This window comes from Tiliqua scincoides, chromosome 9 (genome assembly GCF_035046505.1).
Source record: "Tiliqua scincoides isolate rTilSci1 chromosome 9, rTilSci1.hap2, whole genome shotgun sequence".
Classification (NCBI taxonomy): domain Eukaryota; kingdom Metazoa; phylum Chordata; class Lepidosauria; order Squamata; family Scincidae; genus Tiliqua; species Tiliqua scincoides.
In genome coordinates this window covers 16,574,397-16,592,675 of record NC_089829.1, presented here as the reverse complement: position 1 = coordinate 16,592,675, position 18,279 = coordinate 16,574,397, and the positions used below count along the sequence as shown (strand labels likewise).

Here is an 18,279-nt window from a genome sequence, read left to right as displayed (position 1 = left end):
GTGGAAATGTTAGCAGACTCATCTATGGAAAATCAGCACGTTGAGGCCTGGTGATGTCAGTTCAGTAAACTATGCATAGTTATCTGGTTTCCAAAGAATTTGGAGTCAGGACTGATATTGCACTGGGACTAGAAGAGGCAGAGAACGTGGGAATAAGGGGGGTCAGGCAGCCGAGGTGCCCCAAAAGAAGCTGCAGGCAGAGAAGCCTGCAGCCCACAGGAGGAGCAGAAGCCAGACCTTGCCCAAAGTCGGAGGTATGAAGGTTGTCTTTCTCCAGTAGAAAACCAAAACACTTGAAACTCTCCCTGTGCTGCCTTCTGAATAGCTGGGGTCCAGTCTATCCCAGGTGTGCTTCCCTTCTTCCCCACTGGGTTGCTTTGGATACTGTTGCAGGAGGTGAGCCTTTGGGGGAGCCCTGTAGGCATACAGGGCCCTGCTCCCTGAGATCTTCAGGTGGCAGTTCCCCTCCTCTTCCTCCAAATCTCCCAAGAACCTGGGACTGTTTCTTGTGTCCATGCGGGACATGGCTGCTCTGCTTTCCTGTTTTTCAGAGCTGGCTGTATTGTAGAAATCTTCCCCAGGATTTGATATATAAGTATCTGGGTTTCCAGGATGGCTCAGCAGTTTTGTGGGTGCCCAGAATTCTCAGGCTATTGAAGTGGCCGGCTTGGGGGGCTTGCTGTGTGTTCAAAAATGGTCTGCAAGCCCTACCCTGTTTTATGCCGGCAATCACCCAGTGGAAGATGTCACCCAGTTTCTGCTCAGGACTGCTGTTGTGTGGTGGACTGTCCCTGCCTGCCCTGCTGGGTCACTGTGGGTTCCTGTGCCCCGGAATGTAACAATGGAGATGGGACTTCTTGTTCTCCTAGAGCCCGCTTCTTGGAAAACCTGGCTGCCTCTCAGAAGGAGAAATTGGTTGCCATCTCCAGAGGCCGAGCAGAGGTCCTGGCCGAAGCTTCTCTGGGCACTGAGCTGGTTGCTGCAGGTAATGCCCGAGACCTCACAGGTTCTGCTTGCTGTGATGGCACCAACATCCTTTCCCTTCTCCTCTTTTCCCTCCACCTTTTGCTTTTCGTTTCTAGCCCTGCATGGAAACATTAAATCTTTCTTTCTCTCTGCTGTTAGGAGAATGGAGTGAAGGACTGCACGGTGCTGCTGAAAGGAGGGAGCCTGGTGCAGTTGTGGCAGGCTTTGGTGATGAAGAGGCTAGTGAGGGCACCCCGGGCAAGGGCCATCCACCTAGTTCTGATGCGCACCTGAGTCCAGGCCACGGAAGTGTTCCACCCAGCAACTGTGCAGATCCCTGCAGCGGCAGTGTTGCTTCTGAGAAGAAGTTCATGCTCGACATGCTCTTCTCCAAGAAGGCCCCGGTAGAGCTGGAGAGGGTCCTCCCAGTCCCTGCAGATGAGCACCATCCAGGTGCTGGACGCAAAAACCAGGAGGAGAAAAGCAGAGGTCGGGCCAAGGGGCCAGAGGCCCACTCGGACTTGCAGGTCTGGCCGTTGCGGGCCCAATCCAGCATCGATGCAGAAGCCAGTCTGCAGAATCTAGAGGGGACTCTCATGACCCCCTTCAGGAGGGACTCGGAAGTCATTCAGGACCCACTGGTACCCCAGCCGCAGCTCCTGAAGATCCGGGATCTGGACTTCTCAGACTTAGGAGATGAAGAAGATTTTGATGTCCTTGAAACAGAGGTGGTTGAGAAGATGTCGTTCCACGCGTCCCAGCACCCGGCTGGTTTTATGCCTCCCCCTCCTGGTTGCCCCCCTCCCCCTCCCCCTCCTCCTCCCGGTTGTCCCCCTCTGCCTCCCCCACCACCTCCGGGGTGCCCCCCACCACCTCCGGGCTGCCCCCCTCCACCTCCTGGCTTGCAAGGCTCCCACGCAGAGGATGCCCATTCCCCTGTGAAGAAGAAGAAGAAGACAGTCAAGCTTTTCTGGAGAGAACTGAAAAATGCAGGCAGCTCTGCCGGGGGAGGCAGGTTTGGGCAGGCCACTCTGTGGGCATCCCTGGAGAAAGTTGATGTTGACACAGCCAAGCTGGAGCATCTGTTTGAGTCCAAGGCAAAGGAGGTGCTAAGCTCCAAGGTTGGTTTCCAGGCACACCCAGCCTGTTGTGTTGCCTCCAGACATCTGTAGCTTTAAGAGCTGCAGGAGAGCATTTCTCTGTGCTGAGCTGTCCTCTCAATAAGGGCTTGGAGCAGTTGCTGGCAATGGAGAGAGATGGGAGCTGAGAGATAGGAGATGAGGAAACTGTGTTCTCACTAGCTCAGGACCTCCCTCACCAAGGCTTCTGGCATCTGCACCCTTCATGACCTCTAACTGCAGGGATGTGCTGTTGGAGATAGAACCTTTGCATGTTCTCATGCAAAGTGGATGCTCTTGTGTCAGTGACTGGGTCCACAGAAGCTTCCTGGCACAATGTTCCTCTTACTTGGCGGAGCCCTCACGGACCTAGAGCCGACCTGGGCCTGTGGGCCAAATTACTCTCCTTTCTACATTGCTTCTGATTTGGATTCACGCTGTGGCATTGAAGCAGGAGGAGAGCAGCCATGCGCTGTGATGGGTGTGGACAGCTGGCCTTGAGAGAGGTGCTTAAGGGGCAGAGAATTGCCATGCCAAGCCGGGAACGGGGTCTTGGATATGGACCAAGCCTGACTGTGGCTGGCAGCAGGCACGAGATGGTCCTTGCAGGTGCTGCCAAGGACTGAGCCCAGACGGTCTGCATCCAGAGCAAGGCTAGTCGCAGACCAGAAACCATCTGATCTGGGCTTCTAAGTTTGGGTGACGACTGGTGGGACCTGGGTGCAAATGCCACTTCAGCCACAAAGTTCAAACTGGCTGACAGCCACGAACTGTCTGGGATCAGTTGATGCTCTCAGCCAAGCCTCCCTCACAGGGGACTTGTGAGGCAGACTCACCCCAATGTGTGGCACCCTGAGATCCAGGGAGGAAAGATGGCAGGTATAGGCCATGTTGATAGAGAAAGCTCACCCTCTTCTCATTTCCCCCACCTCAAGAAAGTTGTCGATGGGAAGAAGACTGTGGTGGTTCTGGATCCCAAGAGAAGCAACGCAATTAACATCGGGTTGACTGTGCTCCCTCCTGTACACATCATCAAGACAGCCATCCTCAACTTCGATGAATTTGCCATTAATAAGGAAGGGATTGAGGTGAGGCCTTCAGTTACACCCATGTGGCTGCTGCCTTGGTTCACACTATTGTGGAAGTTGTGGGGTGGAAAGATGGAGAGTCATAATCTTCTCTCACCAACCTTGCTGGTGACACCATTTTAAGCAGTATGATTGCCCCATCTGTGTGTCTGGTGCTTTATTTTGGCGTACAGATATGTGTCTTTGTCCCAACAGTACTTGAAGGAGATACAAGAAAGATTGGGAGGGGGCAGTGGCTGATAGAGGAAGATGCTTCTGGGACCATGAGGGCCAGGAGGCGTTGTGCTCTGGTTCACACTAGCCCCCTGCCCACCTCTTGTGTTACAGAAAATCTCGACAATGGTTCCAACCGAGGAAGAGAAGCAGAAGATTCAGGAGGCGCAGCTTGCCAATCCGGACGTCCCCCTGGGGTCAGCTGAGCAGTTTCTCCTGGCCCTCTCTTCCATCACGGAGCTAAGTGCCCGACTCCAGCTGTGGGCTTTCAAGCTGGACTATGAGACTGCAGAGCAGGTGAGCAGGAGGAGGAGTGTAGGGGAAAGGTACCCTCCCCCCCCGCCCCACTGGCCATGCCAGATCAGAGATTTACCTTTGATCTGGTCCCTGAAGTGGACAGATTGGGGGGGGGGGTAGCAGAAACAACCAGATTGTTCTGGTTCTGAAGCTCCAGAACAGAGCTTCTGGAGCAGCTCTGTTCATTTCTGGGAGGCAGAAGCAATGATTAGGTTAGCCAAGTCAGATCAAACTTGTGAACTCTGACTGCTTTGGGGTCATGCCTGAGCTCTTAAATGATGGCCTGCACCTTCGCTCCCTCCCCAGTGGTTTCATGCCCCCAAAGGCAACCTCACCATTCTTGCTGTGTTTCTGCCCAGGAAGTGGCTGAGCCTCTCTTTGACCTGAAACTGGGGATGGAGCAACTGGCAAAAAACCAAACTTTCAGATGCGTTCTTGCCACGCTTCTAGCCATGGGCAACTTCCTGAATGGCTCCCAGGTGAGGAGTAGCGCAGGGTGGGAGGAATTGTTCTCAAAGGGATGAAACCTCTGGAGTCTCTGGGTTCCAGCAGGGCTGGAGAAGTGGGTGCTAGTCCAGATCATGGGGCTCTCACTGAGTTGAAAGAAGTCCTCTGGCGAGGCTCAACATTCAAAACCTATATAAAAGTTGTCTCTGAGCATGGGCAGAGTATTTAATGGCCAGTTGGTCTCCATTTGTGCCTGGCTTTGTGTTCACAGGGTGCTATTTCCACGCCAATACAAGCTGCAAGGTGGCTGTTGCTTTCCACAGTGGCCACCTGGGCTAGTGTTCACCTGGCTATCTTTTGCTCCTTTGCAGGCATGCAGAGCCTGGGGAGTCATGAGCAGCATTTCTTAATAGGCCACCGCCTCCCAGGGTGTGAGAAGCAGCCCGCAAGGGAACTTTCCTTCCCTCCCTCTCCCAATGAAGAGCTGGGGAATGGGGTTGCTCCAGGTTTCAGACAGACAGATCCAGCCCTGCAACTTTTGCAAGCCAAAGAGCTGTAGCTGAGTGTGATTTGATGTTTCAGACCCAAGGGTTCGAGCTGAGCTACCTCGCCAAAGTGTCAGAGGTGAAGGACACGGTGCACCGACAGACTTTGCTGCACCACCTGTGTCACAATGTGGTGGAGAAGTTCCCAGACACCACAGACCTCTACTCTGAGATTCCTGCCATCACACGTTCAGCCAAGGTGAGGTCTGGACTGATGCATCCATTCCTGGAGGCCTGGTTCTGGGTGCCATGTCCTGGGCAGAGTTCCTGTGTGCTTTCCATCAAATCGCAGAATGTTCAAGTTGGAAGGGAGCTTGGAGGTCATCTGGGCCAACCCCTTGCTCAGGTCAGGCTGTCCAGCCTCTACCTGAAAACCTTCAACAAGGGGGGGGGGAGGAGAGTAACTGCATAAGGCAGGCTGTTCCAGTCCCAGACAGTCCTTGCAGCTAGGTAATTCATCCTCCTCTACATCCCTGTAGTGTTAATCCATTGATTCTAGTCCTGCCCTTAGCAGCCACAGAGAGCAAGTCCTTCCCTTCTCCACAGCAGCCCTTAAGGGTCTTGAAAATGGCTCTCAGACCTCCTGCACTGTTTTTCATTCAGGTTGATTTTGATGAGTTGGCAGCAAGTCTAGTCCAGCTGGAGCGCCGATGCAAAGCATCCTGGGACAGCCTGAAGGCCATCACCAAGCATGAGACCAAACCTGCCCTGAAGAGCAAACTGCTTGACTTCCTGCAGGCCAGTACCCAGAAGATTGTCGTCCTCAAGGTGGTCCACCGGCGCGTGGTGAACAGGTCTGTGTCCCTCTAGCTGGTCATAGGACCACCAAACCCCCTCGCTTCCAAAGTCACCTCACGTGACTTTGCTCCTCGCTGTTGTGGCTGACCAATGACCCTGCAAGGAGACTTGGCTGCTTTGTGGGTGTGCACCTGACCACATCCAGACTTCCACAGTAGTCCCATGTACCTGATGCAGTCACAACCCAGTTTGAGCTATGCCTTTCCATGGGGCATGTGGCAGCCCCATGGAAAGGCTTCAGGCAGCCTTTTGGGGCTGCAGTGTTTGCCTTTTTGTCTTTGTCCGTTGCCTACTCTCAGTGCCAGAGAAGAACCACATACAGCCCAGGAACAAGCCTGGTCTGTGGTAACGCTGTTCCTTGGGCCATGAACTACTGGGAGGGCTACTTGCCCTGGCATACAGTCCCAGTGTGCCCCACAGGGTGTCAAGTCAGAGGCCTGGAAGCTACCACACAACATCAAACCCACCATCAGGGAAAGCATCATTTCCCTGCTATGACTTTCTCTTTCTGGAAAGAGCCCAGGGCAACGTATGTGGCTGCTCCCTAACTTTTATCCTCATTAAGTTTCCCATGAGGTCGGTTGTGTGACAGATCCCAGGTCATCTAGTGAGCTTAATGTATGGATGGGAATTTGAACCCGTCTCTCTGATCTATTATATTTCACTTGCAAGTGCCTGGGAGTGTGTGTGTTGGCCTGATGTGCACTTGTAGTACAGTTGTACCCACCAAGTCCCCTCTCTGCAGATTCCGCTCCTTTCTCCTGTTCCTGGGCTACGATGTGCACTCGGTACAGGATGTGAAGATCATGGGGTTCTGCCGGACCTTGCAGGAGTTTGCACTGGAGTACCGCACATGCCGAGAACGGGTCTTGCAGCAGAGGAAGAAACGGGCAGCCTGCCGGGAGAGAAACAAGACACGTGGCAAGATGATCACAGAGGTGGGCTTTGTTCCCCTGCCATCCTATGCAACCGGACTGCTCAGGGTGCCAAAAGCCGCAGCAGATTGGGAAAGGCTCCCAAAGGACCTCTCCAAACTGGGTGAATGGGCAGCTAAATAACAAGTGCAGTTCCACGTCAGTAAGCGTAAGGTGATGCATCCAGGGGCAAAATGTCTCCAGCTTCTCATGTGATAGATGGGTTTTTGAGCTGTTGATGAACAAGAGAAGAGGCCTTGGGATTCTTGTTGTAGCTCAGCAAAAATATCACCCCAGTGTGCAGCACCTGTGAGAAAGGGCAGTTCCATGCTAGGGGTCATTAGGAAAGGGATTGAGAATATTGCCTCATGTAAATCTCTGGTGGGGCCACGTTTGTGGAACTGTGTCAGGTTGTGGTCATCACATCTCAAGGACAATAACATAGATCTGAAAGAAGTTCAAAAGAGGGCAGTCGAAATGGAGGCCTTTTACTTGATGCCTGGTGTGGAAAGAGAGAGCCACTTTATGGTGACAATCGTACTAGAACCAGGATTGGTCACCCAATGGAATTGGTTGGTGGGAGGTAGCCTCTGGCTTTGGAAGGGGGATTAAACTTTCCCTCCTCCATGGGTATGCCACTGACCACTAATAGCAACATGGTGCTTTTAGAGCCAGCTGCAGCATGCCTCTGAATCCTATTTGCGGAAGAGCAGTGGTGGGAAGGAAGGATGCATTCATCTTGATGCTTGTGGGCTTCCTTTTGGGGCAGCTGGTGGGGCCACTGTGGGTTAACAGGATGCTGGACTACTGATCCAGCAGGGCTGCTCTTGCATTCTTGCTTGGTTTCTTGGCCTTGTAATGTGGCCTATGTCTGGATGGCCAGGGTGGGTTGAGCTGCACCATATTCCCCCCATGAGCAGGTTTATTTTCTAGGCTTGCTCTGAATGCAACTTCTGTCACACAGTCCACCCAGCCACTGCCAATGCCTCCTTTGAGATTAAGGCAAGGCTGGCTGTGAGACCGGTGTGTCTGTGGAGGTACACTGGCCCCCATCTTTCCACTTCTCCCCTTGCAGATGGAGAAGTTTGCCAATCTCAGCCAGCTGGAAGATAGGCCTGCCCCAGCAGTGCTTTCTGCCAGCCCAGCACAGGAAGGGGAAGCTGGCCATGAAAGCATGACCAGTGTCCTCATCTCCCCTGTAGAGCCCTCAAGCCGCCGCTCTCGCACCAGCAGAGGTAAGAGAGAGGGCTCTGTGGGAGGGGGAGGCCCATTTTCCATCAAGAATTGGGACATGAGCAGTAACACTGCCCGCTACGCTGTTCAGCTCCTGACAGTCCCAGCATGTCAGTCGTCCTTTGGCTTCCCAGGTGCCCAGTGTCAGTCCTGAAGCCACGTCTTCCCAGCTGTTGCCTGGTTGTTCAGAATATGTACTTAAGCTTGTGGCGGCTGTGTGGAGTCTCCTGCTGTCTAATGAGGGCTGGGTGCTAAAAGGACCTTACTGCAGTGCTCCATCCATTGACATCCCTCCCTCATCCCAGGTCCACCTCTACTTAGATCAGCCTGCATAGTAGATGATGTTCTATCCATGAAACACAGGAGAGGGAGGGTGGTTGTTTCTCAGATTCTCTCAGCTCCTGTGGGTGGCGGAGGTGGTACATACAAAGTATCCTGGTAATTGGGGCTCTGCTGGCAGCCGCCACATGGAGGTGGCAGAAAAGAGAGAGCAGCCCCATGGGCTGAGGGAGGAAAAGAGAGACAAAAAAAGGAAGGAAAAGAACACTCAGTACGAGAGTTGGAGACAGACCTGATTGGCTCTCTCAAGTCAAGCACCATGGTGTTTTCTAGGAAATCTCCTAGATTTCTCCCAAATCTAGTCTGGATTTCAGTCTCTATCTCCACATCTCACCTGGGAATGGTCACTAGACCACACAGTTCAGTTCTTAAGATCTTATGTGAGCAGGCCCTTACCCCTGGGCTGTAACTCCTGTGTTGGGTGTTGGAACATGCTGAGAATGGAGCTGCTGCAGTCCTCATAGTAGCTTCTGTTGCAGGTGTTGGGAAGCTAAGCCCCACCAGTGCACCCGCCCCCCAGGATGATGCATCTGGCTCCCCTGAGGATGCCTCGGAGGAGATGGTGGACCATCTGGTGAAGTATGTCACGCAGACCACTCCTCCACGACCTGGCGCTGGGAAAGAGCGCAAGCGCTCCCGAATGAACAGGAAGTCCTGTAAGTGTGTGTCTAGTGTGCTATCTGCCTGTTGCGTAGGCCAGGTGGCATGGTACAGCTTGGGTTACTGTCCGTCCATCCCCTGAGCTGTGGTGGGTGTGCCATGCCCACTTGCAACAAAAGCATCTGCATCAAAAGCAATTGCATTATGTGACTCATAGATTGAATGTTATCAAAAAATGTGCATAATTTCTAAAATAGTTATTCATCTTTTTTTGCATAATTTGATTCAGATTTTGCTAACTGAGGGGAAGGCCAAAGAGCTGCTGTGGGCATTGAACTCCTGCTTGTCCACCTAGAACAGTGCTCAGTGTTTTCCATTCTCGACGGCTAGAGCTGTTGTCGTGTTGTGGCCAAGGGATGGGCAGACCGATTCTAACTAAATCCCAACCCCGCCAATCCAGCCATGCTAGTGGAGTGTGTTCTGTATCCTGTGGGAGGCAGGGGATTCCCGGAACCCTCAGAAGCCTTGACCTTCAAAGCCTAGCCTGGGAGGTTCTCTGTGTCCAGCTTTGGAGGTAGTGCCTGCTGGTGGAGGTCTTTGCTCATTATGACTGTTTGTTGTTTGATGCTTTGCTTTCCGTCCCTAGTGCGGCGGACCCTCAAGAGTGGCCTGAGCGACGAACTGGTCCAGGCCTTGGGCCTGGCGCAAGCAGCTGGAGTAGCCGTGTGATGAGCAGCCCGTGGTGCAGGAGGAGACTCATAAAAGTTGAGGAGGAGGAGGAGTGTGGTCTGAGTAGGTCCAGGGCTGGAGGAGAGCAGAACTGGATTCTGGAAGCTTGTGCTCCTGCCAGAGCCAATGCAGTCCTTTCTGAGGGCTGTGAGTGAAACGCCGGGATGGAGCCTGGGATGCTGCGGCTGCCTCCTCTGAAGCCCTGCTCATTTGGGCAGTGGTATCCCTTCCCGAAAGCAGCCCCCGTTGCTTGACTTTTGTTCTGGGGCCAGGGTGGAGCCTTCCACTGTCTGCACTTCCTTAAGAAGGAACAACCGTCCTGCCTGCCTGGCTGGCTGACTATGAACAGTATTATGTATATATAAATAGGAAGTGTTGGGGGGGGGGGGGTGTTTTCTGTCTGCCACCTGATTAAGGGGCCTGCATTGCTCAGGAATTGGAGAGTTGGTTTTGCGGCTGGGAGCCAAATAGGCACCAAATAAAAACAGCTCACCTCTCTGTCTGGTCTGTCTTCTGTTCCACAGCCAGTTCTCCCAGCAGTCCTGTCCTGCTTGGGATGCAACCCCACTCCACAGCACTAGCCTAAATGCGGCACAGTGATTCAGAGGTCTGTTACTTTTCCTGCTTCTGAGTATCTCACTGCCATGGGTGCTTCCTTCTGTTGCTGTAGTGATAGGCAGCCTTAGCACCGAGATAAGTCTGTAGTCCCAGGCCACCGCTTCTCTGCTGCCTTCTAAAATTTATTTGTCAGTATTTTTAACCTGATTAGAACATATAAGAACATAAGAACAGCCCCACTGGATCAGGCCATAGGCCCATCTAGTCCAGCTTCCTGTATCTCACAGCGGCCCACCAAATGCCCCAAGGAGCGCACCAGATAACAAGAGACCTGCATCCTGGTGCCCTCCCTTGCACCTGGCATTCTGACATAACCCATTTCTAAAATCAGGAGGTTGCACATGTACATCATGGCTTGTACCTCGTAATGGATTTTTCCTCCAGAAACTTGTCCAATCCCCTTGTAAAGGCGTCCAGGCCAGTCGCCATCACCACATCCTGTGGCAAAGAGTTCCACAGACCAACCACACGCTGAGTAAAGAAATATTTTCTTTTGTCCTAACTCTCCCAACACTCAATTTTAGTGGACGTCCCTTGGTTCTGGTATTATGTGAGAGTGTAAAGAGCATCTCCCTATCCACTCTGTCCATCCCCTGCATAATTTTGTATGTCTCAATCATGTCCCCCCTCAGGCGTCTCTTTTCTAGGCTGAAGAGGCCCAAACGCCGTAGCCTTTCCTCATAAGGAAGGTGCCCCAGCCCCGTAATCATCTTAGTCACTCTCTTTTGCACCGTTTCCATTTCCACTAAGTCTTTTTGCGGGATTCTCCAAGCCCACAACACAATATGCAATGTCAAAATAAAATTAAATGGAAAAAAAACCTGCAAAATCCACAGCTACATAAAACTGATAAATTAGCAACATTGGCCAAAGCCCCAAAACGAGGAGCCGGAAGCAACCTGCCATGATAAATGCTGGCCAAAACCAAAGAGCTTGAACTCGCCTCTCAAATGCCAGTGGAGAGAGATGGCTTTATGAGGGGCATGATGAGAGAGAGAGAGGGGGGCCAGCTGTCTTCTGCACATTGCTGATGCCCAACCCTCAGTCCCAACAACCTCTCCATATAGATGTTTAAAAAGCACATGGGACAGAAGCCGAGGGCCCAAAGAGAAGTCCCCCAGCACCACCTACCTGTCAGGAAGGGTCAGGGCCACTATGCAGCCACCTCTGCTAAAGGCCAAACGGGACACTTGAGTCCTGCCACTGCCTTCTAGATGGACTGCATGCTGCATTTCTGGCTCTTGCATGCTGCAAAACTTAGAGGTGGGGCAGAAATGCTGGAAATGAATGTTCAAATGGTGTAGATCTTGAATTAAGGTGTCAGTGCTCCAACTGAGAAATGAAAACCAAGAACTGGCACTCTCTAAGCTGATATTAGTCTGGTAAAGTGGAGCATTCCCCAGAAGAGAGCATGAAGACTAGCAGCCTCCCTATGCCCCACCTGTACTTCCCCCAGTGGCCTGCAGGTGGAGATGAAGTCCAGATCTGAACTCTGTGCCAGGAACAGACAGTGGTGGAGCCCAGACCCTGAGACCCTTGGCCACTCTGCCACTCGACTGAGATTTGTTTAGTTCTCCTTTAAGATTCAAAAGCAAAACTTAATATGAACCCCACCCAACCCCCAAAACCCCACAGCTTTAAAAAGCAAATTCATGGGGGGGGGGGGTGGAATAGCATTTGAGAGCTGATTGTGTTTTAAAAAAACAACTATAGAAACAATAAATATTGTTTGGGCACAGTGAGTATCAGTAACATATACCAAACATGAAATGCATTTGAGAACAATTTCCTCTACCCAGATAATTAACACACCAGTATTCCCAAATATGTGTATCATAGACTCCCAAAAGAGAAGGTGTGCATATTGTATTCTTTCACCTTGGATGTTCTTCCTCCTCACACTGCTTCAGGCTGGTCTGTTCAGCTGTCTCAGAACTACATCTTCCTCACATATCCTGGAAACCGTTGGTAGACTCGAGCAGAAAAGCTTCTGTGCCCATTTTGTGCCACCATTCCCTGTGTGTCATGGAGTCCACAGAGAGAAGCCTTTGCTTTAACTGTGTCAGCTTGAATGGAGCCAACAAAACTCTCAAATGGGACTTAAACTTTGTTGGGGGCTAGAAACTTGTGTGGTTTCCAGTGAAAAGCAGGAGGCATGTGCTGCCATAGAAGCTTCTGGTTTTGTGGCCGGATCCATATTTTGTAATTCCATGGCTGACTGTGCCACTGCCCTGATTTCTACCCATGGGCCACTGCCCTTGCTGCAGCTTTTCCTTGCTGCTTTGGAGATGCCCCAAGACTCAATTCCAGACATATGCACAGCAAATAAGTGAGCTGGGTCTTGGAAACAAAACATCCTTTCCCATACAAGTTCCCTTGGAGGTATGTGGTTTTTCACATAATTTTTAGCAAGTCTAATTGAACAGGGCTAGAACAAGTAGATGTGAAGAAAGAACATAAGAACATAAGAACAGCCCACTGGATCAGGCCATAGGCCCATCTAGTCCAGCTTCCTGTATCTCACAGCGGCCCACCAAATGCCCCAGGGAGCACACCAGATAACAAGAGACCTCATCCTGGTGCCCTCCCCTGCATCTGGCATTCTGACATAACCCATTTCTAAAATCAGGAGGTTGCGCATACACATCATGGCTTGTACCCCATAATGGATTTTTCCTCCAGAAACTCGTCCAATCCCCTTTTAAAGGCGTCTAGGCTAGACGCCAGCACCACATCCTGTGGCAAGGAGTTCCACAAGAATTAAACCATCTGAACGAATTAGGTGCAGCTGAGTCTCATGGTGTCCACCTAGAGTCCTTAAGAAATTTGTTACACAAATTCTGGTACCTGCTAGCCTTCTCCATTGCTATGAGGAGGTAGGCCATGCACTACTCCTCAGACATAGGTAAGGCCTTGTGGCCCAGGCTCCTCCATCAGAGTCTTTCTGCCTGCTGCAAACTCTGGGTTGAATGTTGCATCTTGTGTCTTGGCCTTTAGAGTGTCCTTATTGCTAAGGGTGAATCAACCACTGGAACAAGCTCTCAGGTGTAGCTGACTGGTTCCCCCCCCCTTTTAGGAAGTTTCCACCCAACCCAAAGAAGCTGACCCCAATCAGATCAGGGCAAGAAGATCTTCCCAAAGTTTCTGTTCAGATTCTTCCTAGGCAAGACCTCCTAAGTAGCATGGTGCTTACTCTTAGAGATGTATGTACTGTAGCTTGCCTGGGGAAATTTGCCCATACGATAAGTAGTCCTGAGCAAAGAAGATGGAAGATTGCTAACAGTAAAATGGCATTTCTGTAGTGTCTTGAGTGTCCCAGTCCCAAAGAAGCAAGTCAATAGCATGACAGGTTTCTGTCTTGGTTGTGTTCTGTGCTCCTTCAAGAGCTTTGTTGCTGGAGGGAGAGGGAGGAGCCAACAGTGAATGAACAGACATGTCTCCAGGGGCTCCTGTGAGACAGTTTGTTTTCCCCAAAAAACTGCAGATCTGAAGAGGAGCTGAATGATCTTGTCAGGAGAGACAAGATTAGCTATGGTGCAAGATACCTGGGAGATTGAAAGCCCAACCGGGGGGGGGGGGGGGCTTTCTTCTCAGGAGAAATCTAACCCTTAGAGGCAGCAATGGGGAATGTGCAGTGATCTGCAGTTAAGCTGCTGGCTCCATGCTGAGATCCCATATGAAAGAGAAAAGCGTGAAGCGTGAAGTTCAAGCTGGAAATTTAGATAAGTAAGTGTTAATATTGTCCCTGGTTCTGATTGACTGATTTGGCTAAAAGCCCTGGATATATTGGAGGCGTCAATGAGAGACTTTTTAAGGATTTTGGAAGTGCTCTTTCTATTTGTGGTGGAATAAATCGGTGGTGAACTATAAATACAATTATAATTTGGTTGTGGATTAAAATTCAGAATTATCTTTGGACATAATTCTTATTACATCTGGGAAAGTTTTGTCTTCTTTGTACCAGAATGTTAGAAACTGTAAAATTGTTTTTTTTCATCCTACTTCTCTCTTCACTAACCACAATGGAATGTGAGATACAAGAGGAATTTATGGAATGTGCAGTTAGCAGAACGGTATTGAAATGGTGGAGGTAAGGAGAATAATACGCTGTGGACATCTAGTGGATTAGAGAGTAACTGCAAGATGGAATCAGTTTCAGAAATTTGGATACAAAAAGTGTTGACAAACACGGAGAGATTGCTTGCAATGGGACGACAGCAGCTGAGTTGGTATTTGCAGATTCAAGTTGGTTTGGAGACTCTCTCCCAACAGGAGTTGAGAGGAGCAATTGGGAGATGTGAAGAAACAAGCAGAAGATGAGGGTATAAGAAAGTGGAAAGGGTGATGGTGAGGGACGGAACCACCATCAGAAGAGCGGACACGGCGAGAAATTTACAGGATGAAGAGGAGGTGCTGATGGAGGATAGATAAGATGGACAGAGTAACATGGATGCACAAAATACAAAATTTGTTGGAACAAAAAGGAGAAAATACATCCCAGTTAACTGGAAGAATGAACACATTTTATTAGACTCTGTTATAGAAATAAACTATTAAAGATATTACAAGAGAAAAAATGGAAAGTAAGAAAGAAAAAGAAACCTGAGAGTTAACCTGAGGGCTAAAGAAAACTAGAGGATTTACTTAATAACAATGGCTCAAATTTATCTAAAAAAAGAAAATAAAAGGAAAATAAAATAAAAAATAATAATAATACCTGGAAATAAATGTGTGGAAGAACTGTTTTATATGTGGCTATTAAACCAAAGGGAAAAAAATGTAATCAGATTGGAGAATGGTAAAGAAAATATTATAAGAGATTGTTGGTTGCATCACAGTTTGGAAATTAGATTATTTTTATTTAACATTAATAACTGAATTAGCTGAGGACTGATAGAAAGTCAATATTTAGAAAGTATATTATGGGGAGTCTGAAATTTTTTATATATGGTATAAGAAATGTATAAATGATTAGAAGAGGTAGAAGTAGATGGAAGAATTGTTTTATATGTGGCTATTATATATATATAAATGAATAAACATATAAATTTTTGAATTTAAATGAATAAACATATAAATGAATAAATATATAAATGAATAAACAGATTAGAAGGTATAGTATGACTAATTAGTAATGGTATATGGTATTTAGCACTCTTAAATGTATGTTATATGTTTGTATGTCTGTGTGTGTTACATATAAAAAAAATTAATAAATATTTAATTTAAAAAAAAGAGCTTTGTTGCTGGAGTAATATTGGTGGTTTTTTAAAAGGTCCTTGAAGATGGCTCCAAGAAGAATAAAGCCTGCTGGGTCATCTTGAGTGTGAGAAAGTAACTAGACAAGAAGAGGAGTGACATGCAGTGAAGGGATCTGAAGTTTTGCAGGGCTTTTGGTCCTATTCCCACATGATGTCCGTGGGACTAGGTCATTTCTTGGCTTCAAAAAAAGGCACTGAAGTGCAGTAATGATTGTGACATAAAATTATGCATGAGGTGGAGAGACAGAAGTTCTCCTCCCTCTGATAACACTAAAACAGTGGTTCCCAAACTTCTCCTCAGAAGTTGGGAACCACCTAAGTATTTGAGTGGGAGGAGTAAAGGCAGTGACATGATTGCCAGGATTGCACTGCTGCTGGGGACAAGTTTTTTGTTTTTGTTTTTTAAACTTATTAAGGGCAGTGCCTGCCTCCGAGCAGTGTGGGAAACCCATGGATGCCTTTGCAGGACTCCCCAAACCTCAGAATGTCTCAAAATCGCGATCGCAACCCACTTCTGGTTTGCAATCATGGAAGTGGATCGCAATTGCGATTTTGAGACATTCTGAAGCTTGGGGAGCCCTGTGGAGGCATCCATGGGCTCCCTGCAACCACCACCCCCCCCGGCCGGCACTATGGAGAGTAAGTTTAAAACCCCCTTTCTTCCCCAGTAGCAGTGTGATCCTGTCAATTGTGTTGTTGCTTTTACTCCTCCCTGTCCCTTAAGGCAGGGGTGTCCAAACATTTTGGCAGGAGGGCCACATCATCTCTCTGACACTGTGTTGGGGGCTGGGGGAAAAAGAATTAATTTACATTTAAAATTTGAATAAATTTACATAAATGAATTTATTAGAGATGGAACTTATATGAATGAATGAAGGTCTTGCAGTAGCTTAAGGTCTATAAAAGGCCTTGCACAAAGCAAGGCCAGCCTTTCCTTCGCTACCACTGCTGCGTCACAGACGTGGAACAGCAAGTGGAGGGAACCCTTGTCCCACAGCTCAGGTGAGAGGTCAAACAGTCATCCTCATGCTGAGAGCAGTTGCATCGGGCCAACACGGGCTCCAGTAACTCTGGAGGGCCAGAGGCTCACTGGACACTGGGGGCTCCCTGAGGGCCGGACAGGGAGCCCCCAAGGGCTGCAAGTGGCCCCCGGGCAGGGGTTTGGGCACCCCTGCCTTAAGGGGTTAGAGACAGGGCTTTCCTGGTGGGTTGCAATCTGCCAGTTTAGAAACTACTGCAGTAGAACTTGGTTTGGGTCATCCAATGAAACTGGTTGGTGAGAGATTTGGGACAAGCAAAAGAAGGGACTTCACAAGGAGCATAATTGGCATGTGGAATGCATTGCCACACGTGGTGATGGCTGCTGGCTTGACTGGTTTTCCAAGAACTTGGACAAATTCATGGAGGTCTCTCAGTGGCTACTAGTCACTCTGGGTGTGTGCTTCCTCCAGGTTCAGTGGCAGGGTGCCTCAGAATACCAGTTGTGTGACAACAATGGCAGGAGAGAGATATGTCCATCTCTTGCTGATGAGCTACCCAGAGGTGGGTCCTTGCAGGAAGAAGCAGAATTGTGGACTAGTTGGGTCTTCTCTGGCCTGCTTCTGTTGCAGGGCTTTTCTTAGAGACCATGGAAGTAGCCCTGTTGGGCTTTTCCATATTAGAAAGCCTTCCAGGGGACCACTGATGTTGGGTGATGAGCCTGCTCATTCAAGAAGCAGGTTGTCAAGATGGAATGGATTCTGGAAAGAGGGGCTTGACACACACTCCATAGGTGAGGTGCGGGCTTGCCTTTTAGTGTTAGGTATGGCTGCATGAGTGTACCCTTGTAGCCTGTGCATGTGATGCTATGTAGTCCTTGCCCTCATCTGCACTGTGGTTGGCTGTGGGTCTAGGCATTTCACAGCAACCTTGTTGGCACAACTGTAAGGCTAACTCAATTTGTATGCCCCTTAACTTGTATGCTCCTTGATGGCACAACTGCAAGGTTCTTGACTCGTATGCTTCTCCCTTGGCACTCCCTCCCCTCCTAAAATCTTGTTGCTTCAACAGTTGCTTCAGCTGCTTGTGCTGTGGGGCTCACTATGGTAGGATAGGGGAGAACGGACAGTGGATTCAAACGGGTACCCTTCTCAACTGTTGAGAGGACTAGGGAAGCCGGAGCAGGAGTTGGCTGAAGTGGGACTCAATGGCCAGTAGGTGACTGGCTCTTGAGGACCCAACTGAGGAAAGAAGAGATGGTGCTTTCTTTAACTTAACAATAAAGCCGGCAAGAGACCAAAAATGACAGCTATGTGATGGGCTGTCAGGCCCACAGTTGCACCCTGCCCTGGAGGAGATGGCAGGGTAGACAGTGTGCAAACATATGGGGGGGGCGAATGTAGGGATATTTGGGCTGGGCCAGCCTCTGACATGCCCATGCAGTGGTAAGAAGGTGTTGAGAGCAAAAGCAAGTGTTAAGAAGGGGCCCATCTAAGTGGGGAGAAGGGCTACATGTCTGGTCACAGTGAGGTTGCTCCTGCTCCTTGATACCTTTGGCTGTGCTTGTCTTTTTCTCATTTGTGCTGCATTTTGCATTTTGTTCGCAGATATTTTCAGGCAAACTGCAGGCCACATCTGGTGTGGCTAAACCAACAGGTCATGCATGACTATGGCTAACCACCCCAGCCAGGCTCCCAAATTCAGTTCTGTTGTCTAGCCTGCTATTGGTCATATATTGCCAGATTTTCCAGGTAGTCACTCAAATAAACTTTGCTAATGGTCATGGGCTGCATTTCTAACCACACTTTCCTGAGAGTAAGCCCTATTGAACAAAATAGGACTTACTTCTGAAGTAGACCTGGTTAGGCTTGTGCCCTTAGTTGATTGGATTTGTATTTTTCATAAATGTGTGTGTTTTTAAGAAAAACAACCTGCTTTCTGGTTTATGTCACTTGGAGGCCCAACCTACTGGTCCCAGTGGGGCTTGCTCCCAAGGAAGCCTGTGTTAGGGCAGGTGAGTTTCCCTTGGCCCTCATTGCCTCAGCTTCTCCAAGAGATGAGGCAAGACTCAACCCTGGTTCTGGTGTGGAAGAGGGAAGGGCGCAAGAGCATCCCAGGTCCCTGTGCTTCTCCTC

The 18,279-nt window shown here is 49.5% G+C and overlaps 1 protein-coding gene across 2 annotated transcripts in view; it reads left to right on the top strand.

Annotated features, from left to right (window-relative positions):
• The window catches only part of FHOD1 (formin homology 2 domain containing 1), a 39,017-nt gene extending 29,232 nt beyond the window's left edge, over positions 1-9,785 (top strand). For both annotated transcript variants that reach the window (XM_066636930.1, XM_066636929.1), the window contains 11 exons: positions 870-985; positions 1,126-2,087; positions 3,020-3,172; positions 3,500-3,682; positions 4,042-4,161; positions 4,712-4,873; positions 5,278-5,468; positions 6,218-6,410; positions 7,462-7,621; positions 8,438-8,614; positions 9,205-9,785. In XM_066636930.1, coding sequence (XP_066493027.1) covers positions 870-985; positions 1,126-2,087; positions 3,020-3,172; positions 3,500-3,682; positions 4,042-4,161; positions 4,712-4,873; positions 5,278-5,468; positions 6,218-6,410; positions 7,462-7,621; positions 8,438-8,614; positions 9,205-9,287 — 2,500 coding nt within the window. In that variant the 3' untranslated portion in view covers positions 9,288-9,785. The remainder of the gene's footprint in view (positions 1-869; positions 986-1,125; positions 2,088-3,019; positions 3,173-3,499; positions 3,683-4,041; positions 4,162-4,711; positions 4,874-5,277; positions 5,469-6,217; positions 6,411-7,461; positions 7,622-8,437; positions 8,615-9,204) is intronic.
• The last annotated feature ends 8,494 nt before the right edge of the window (positions 9,786-18,279 follow it).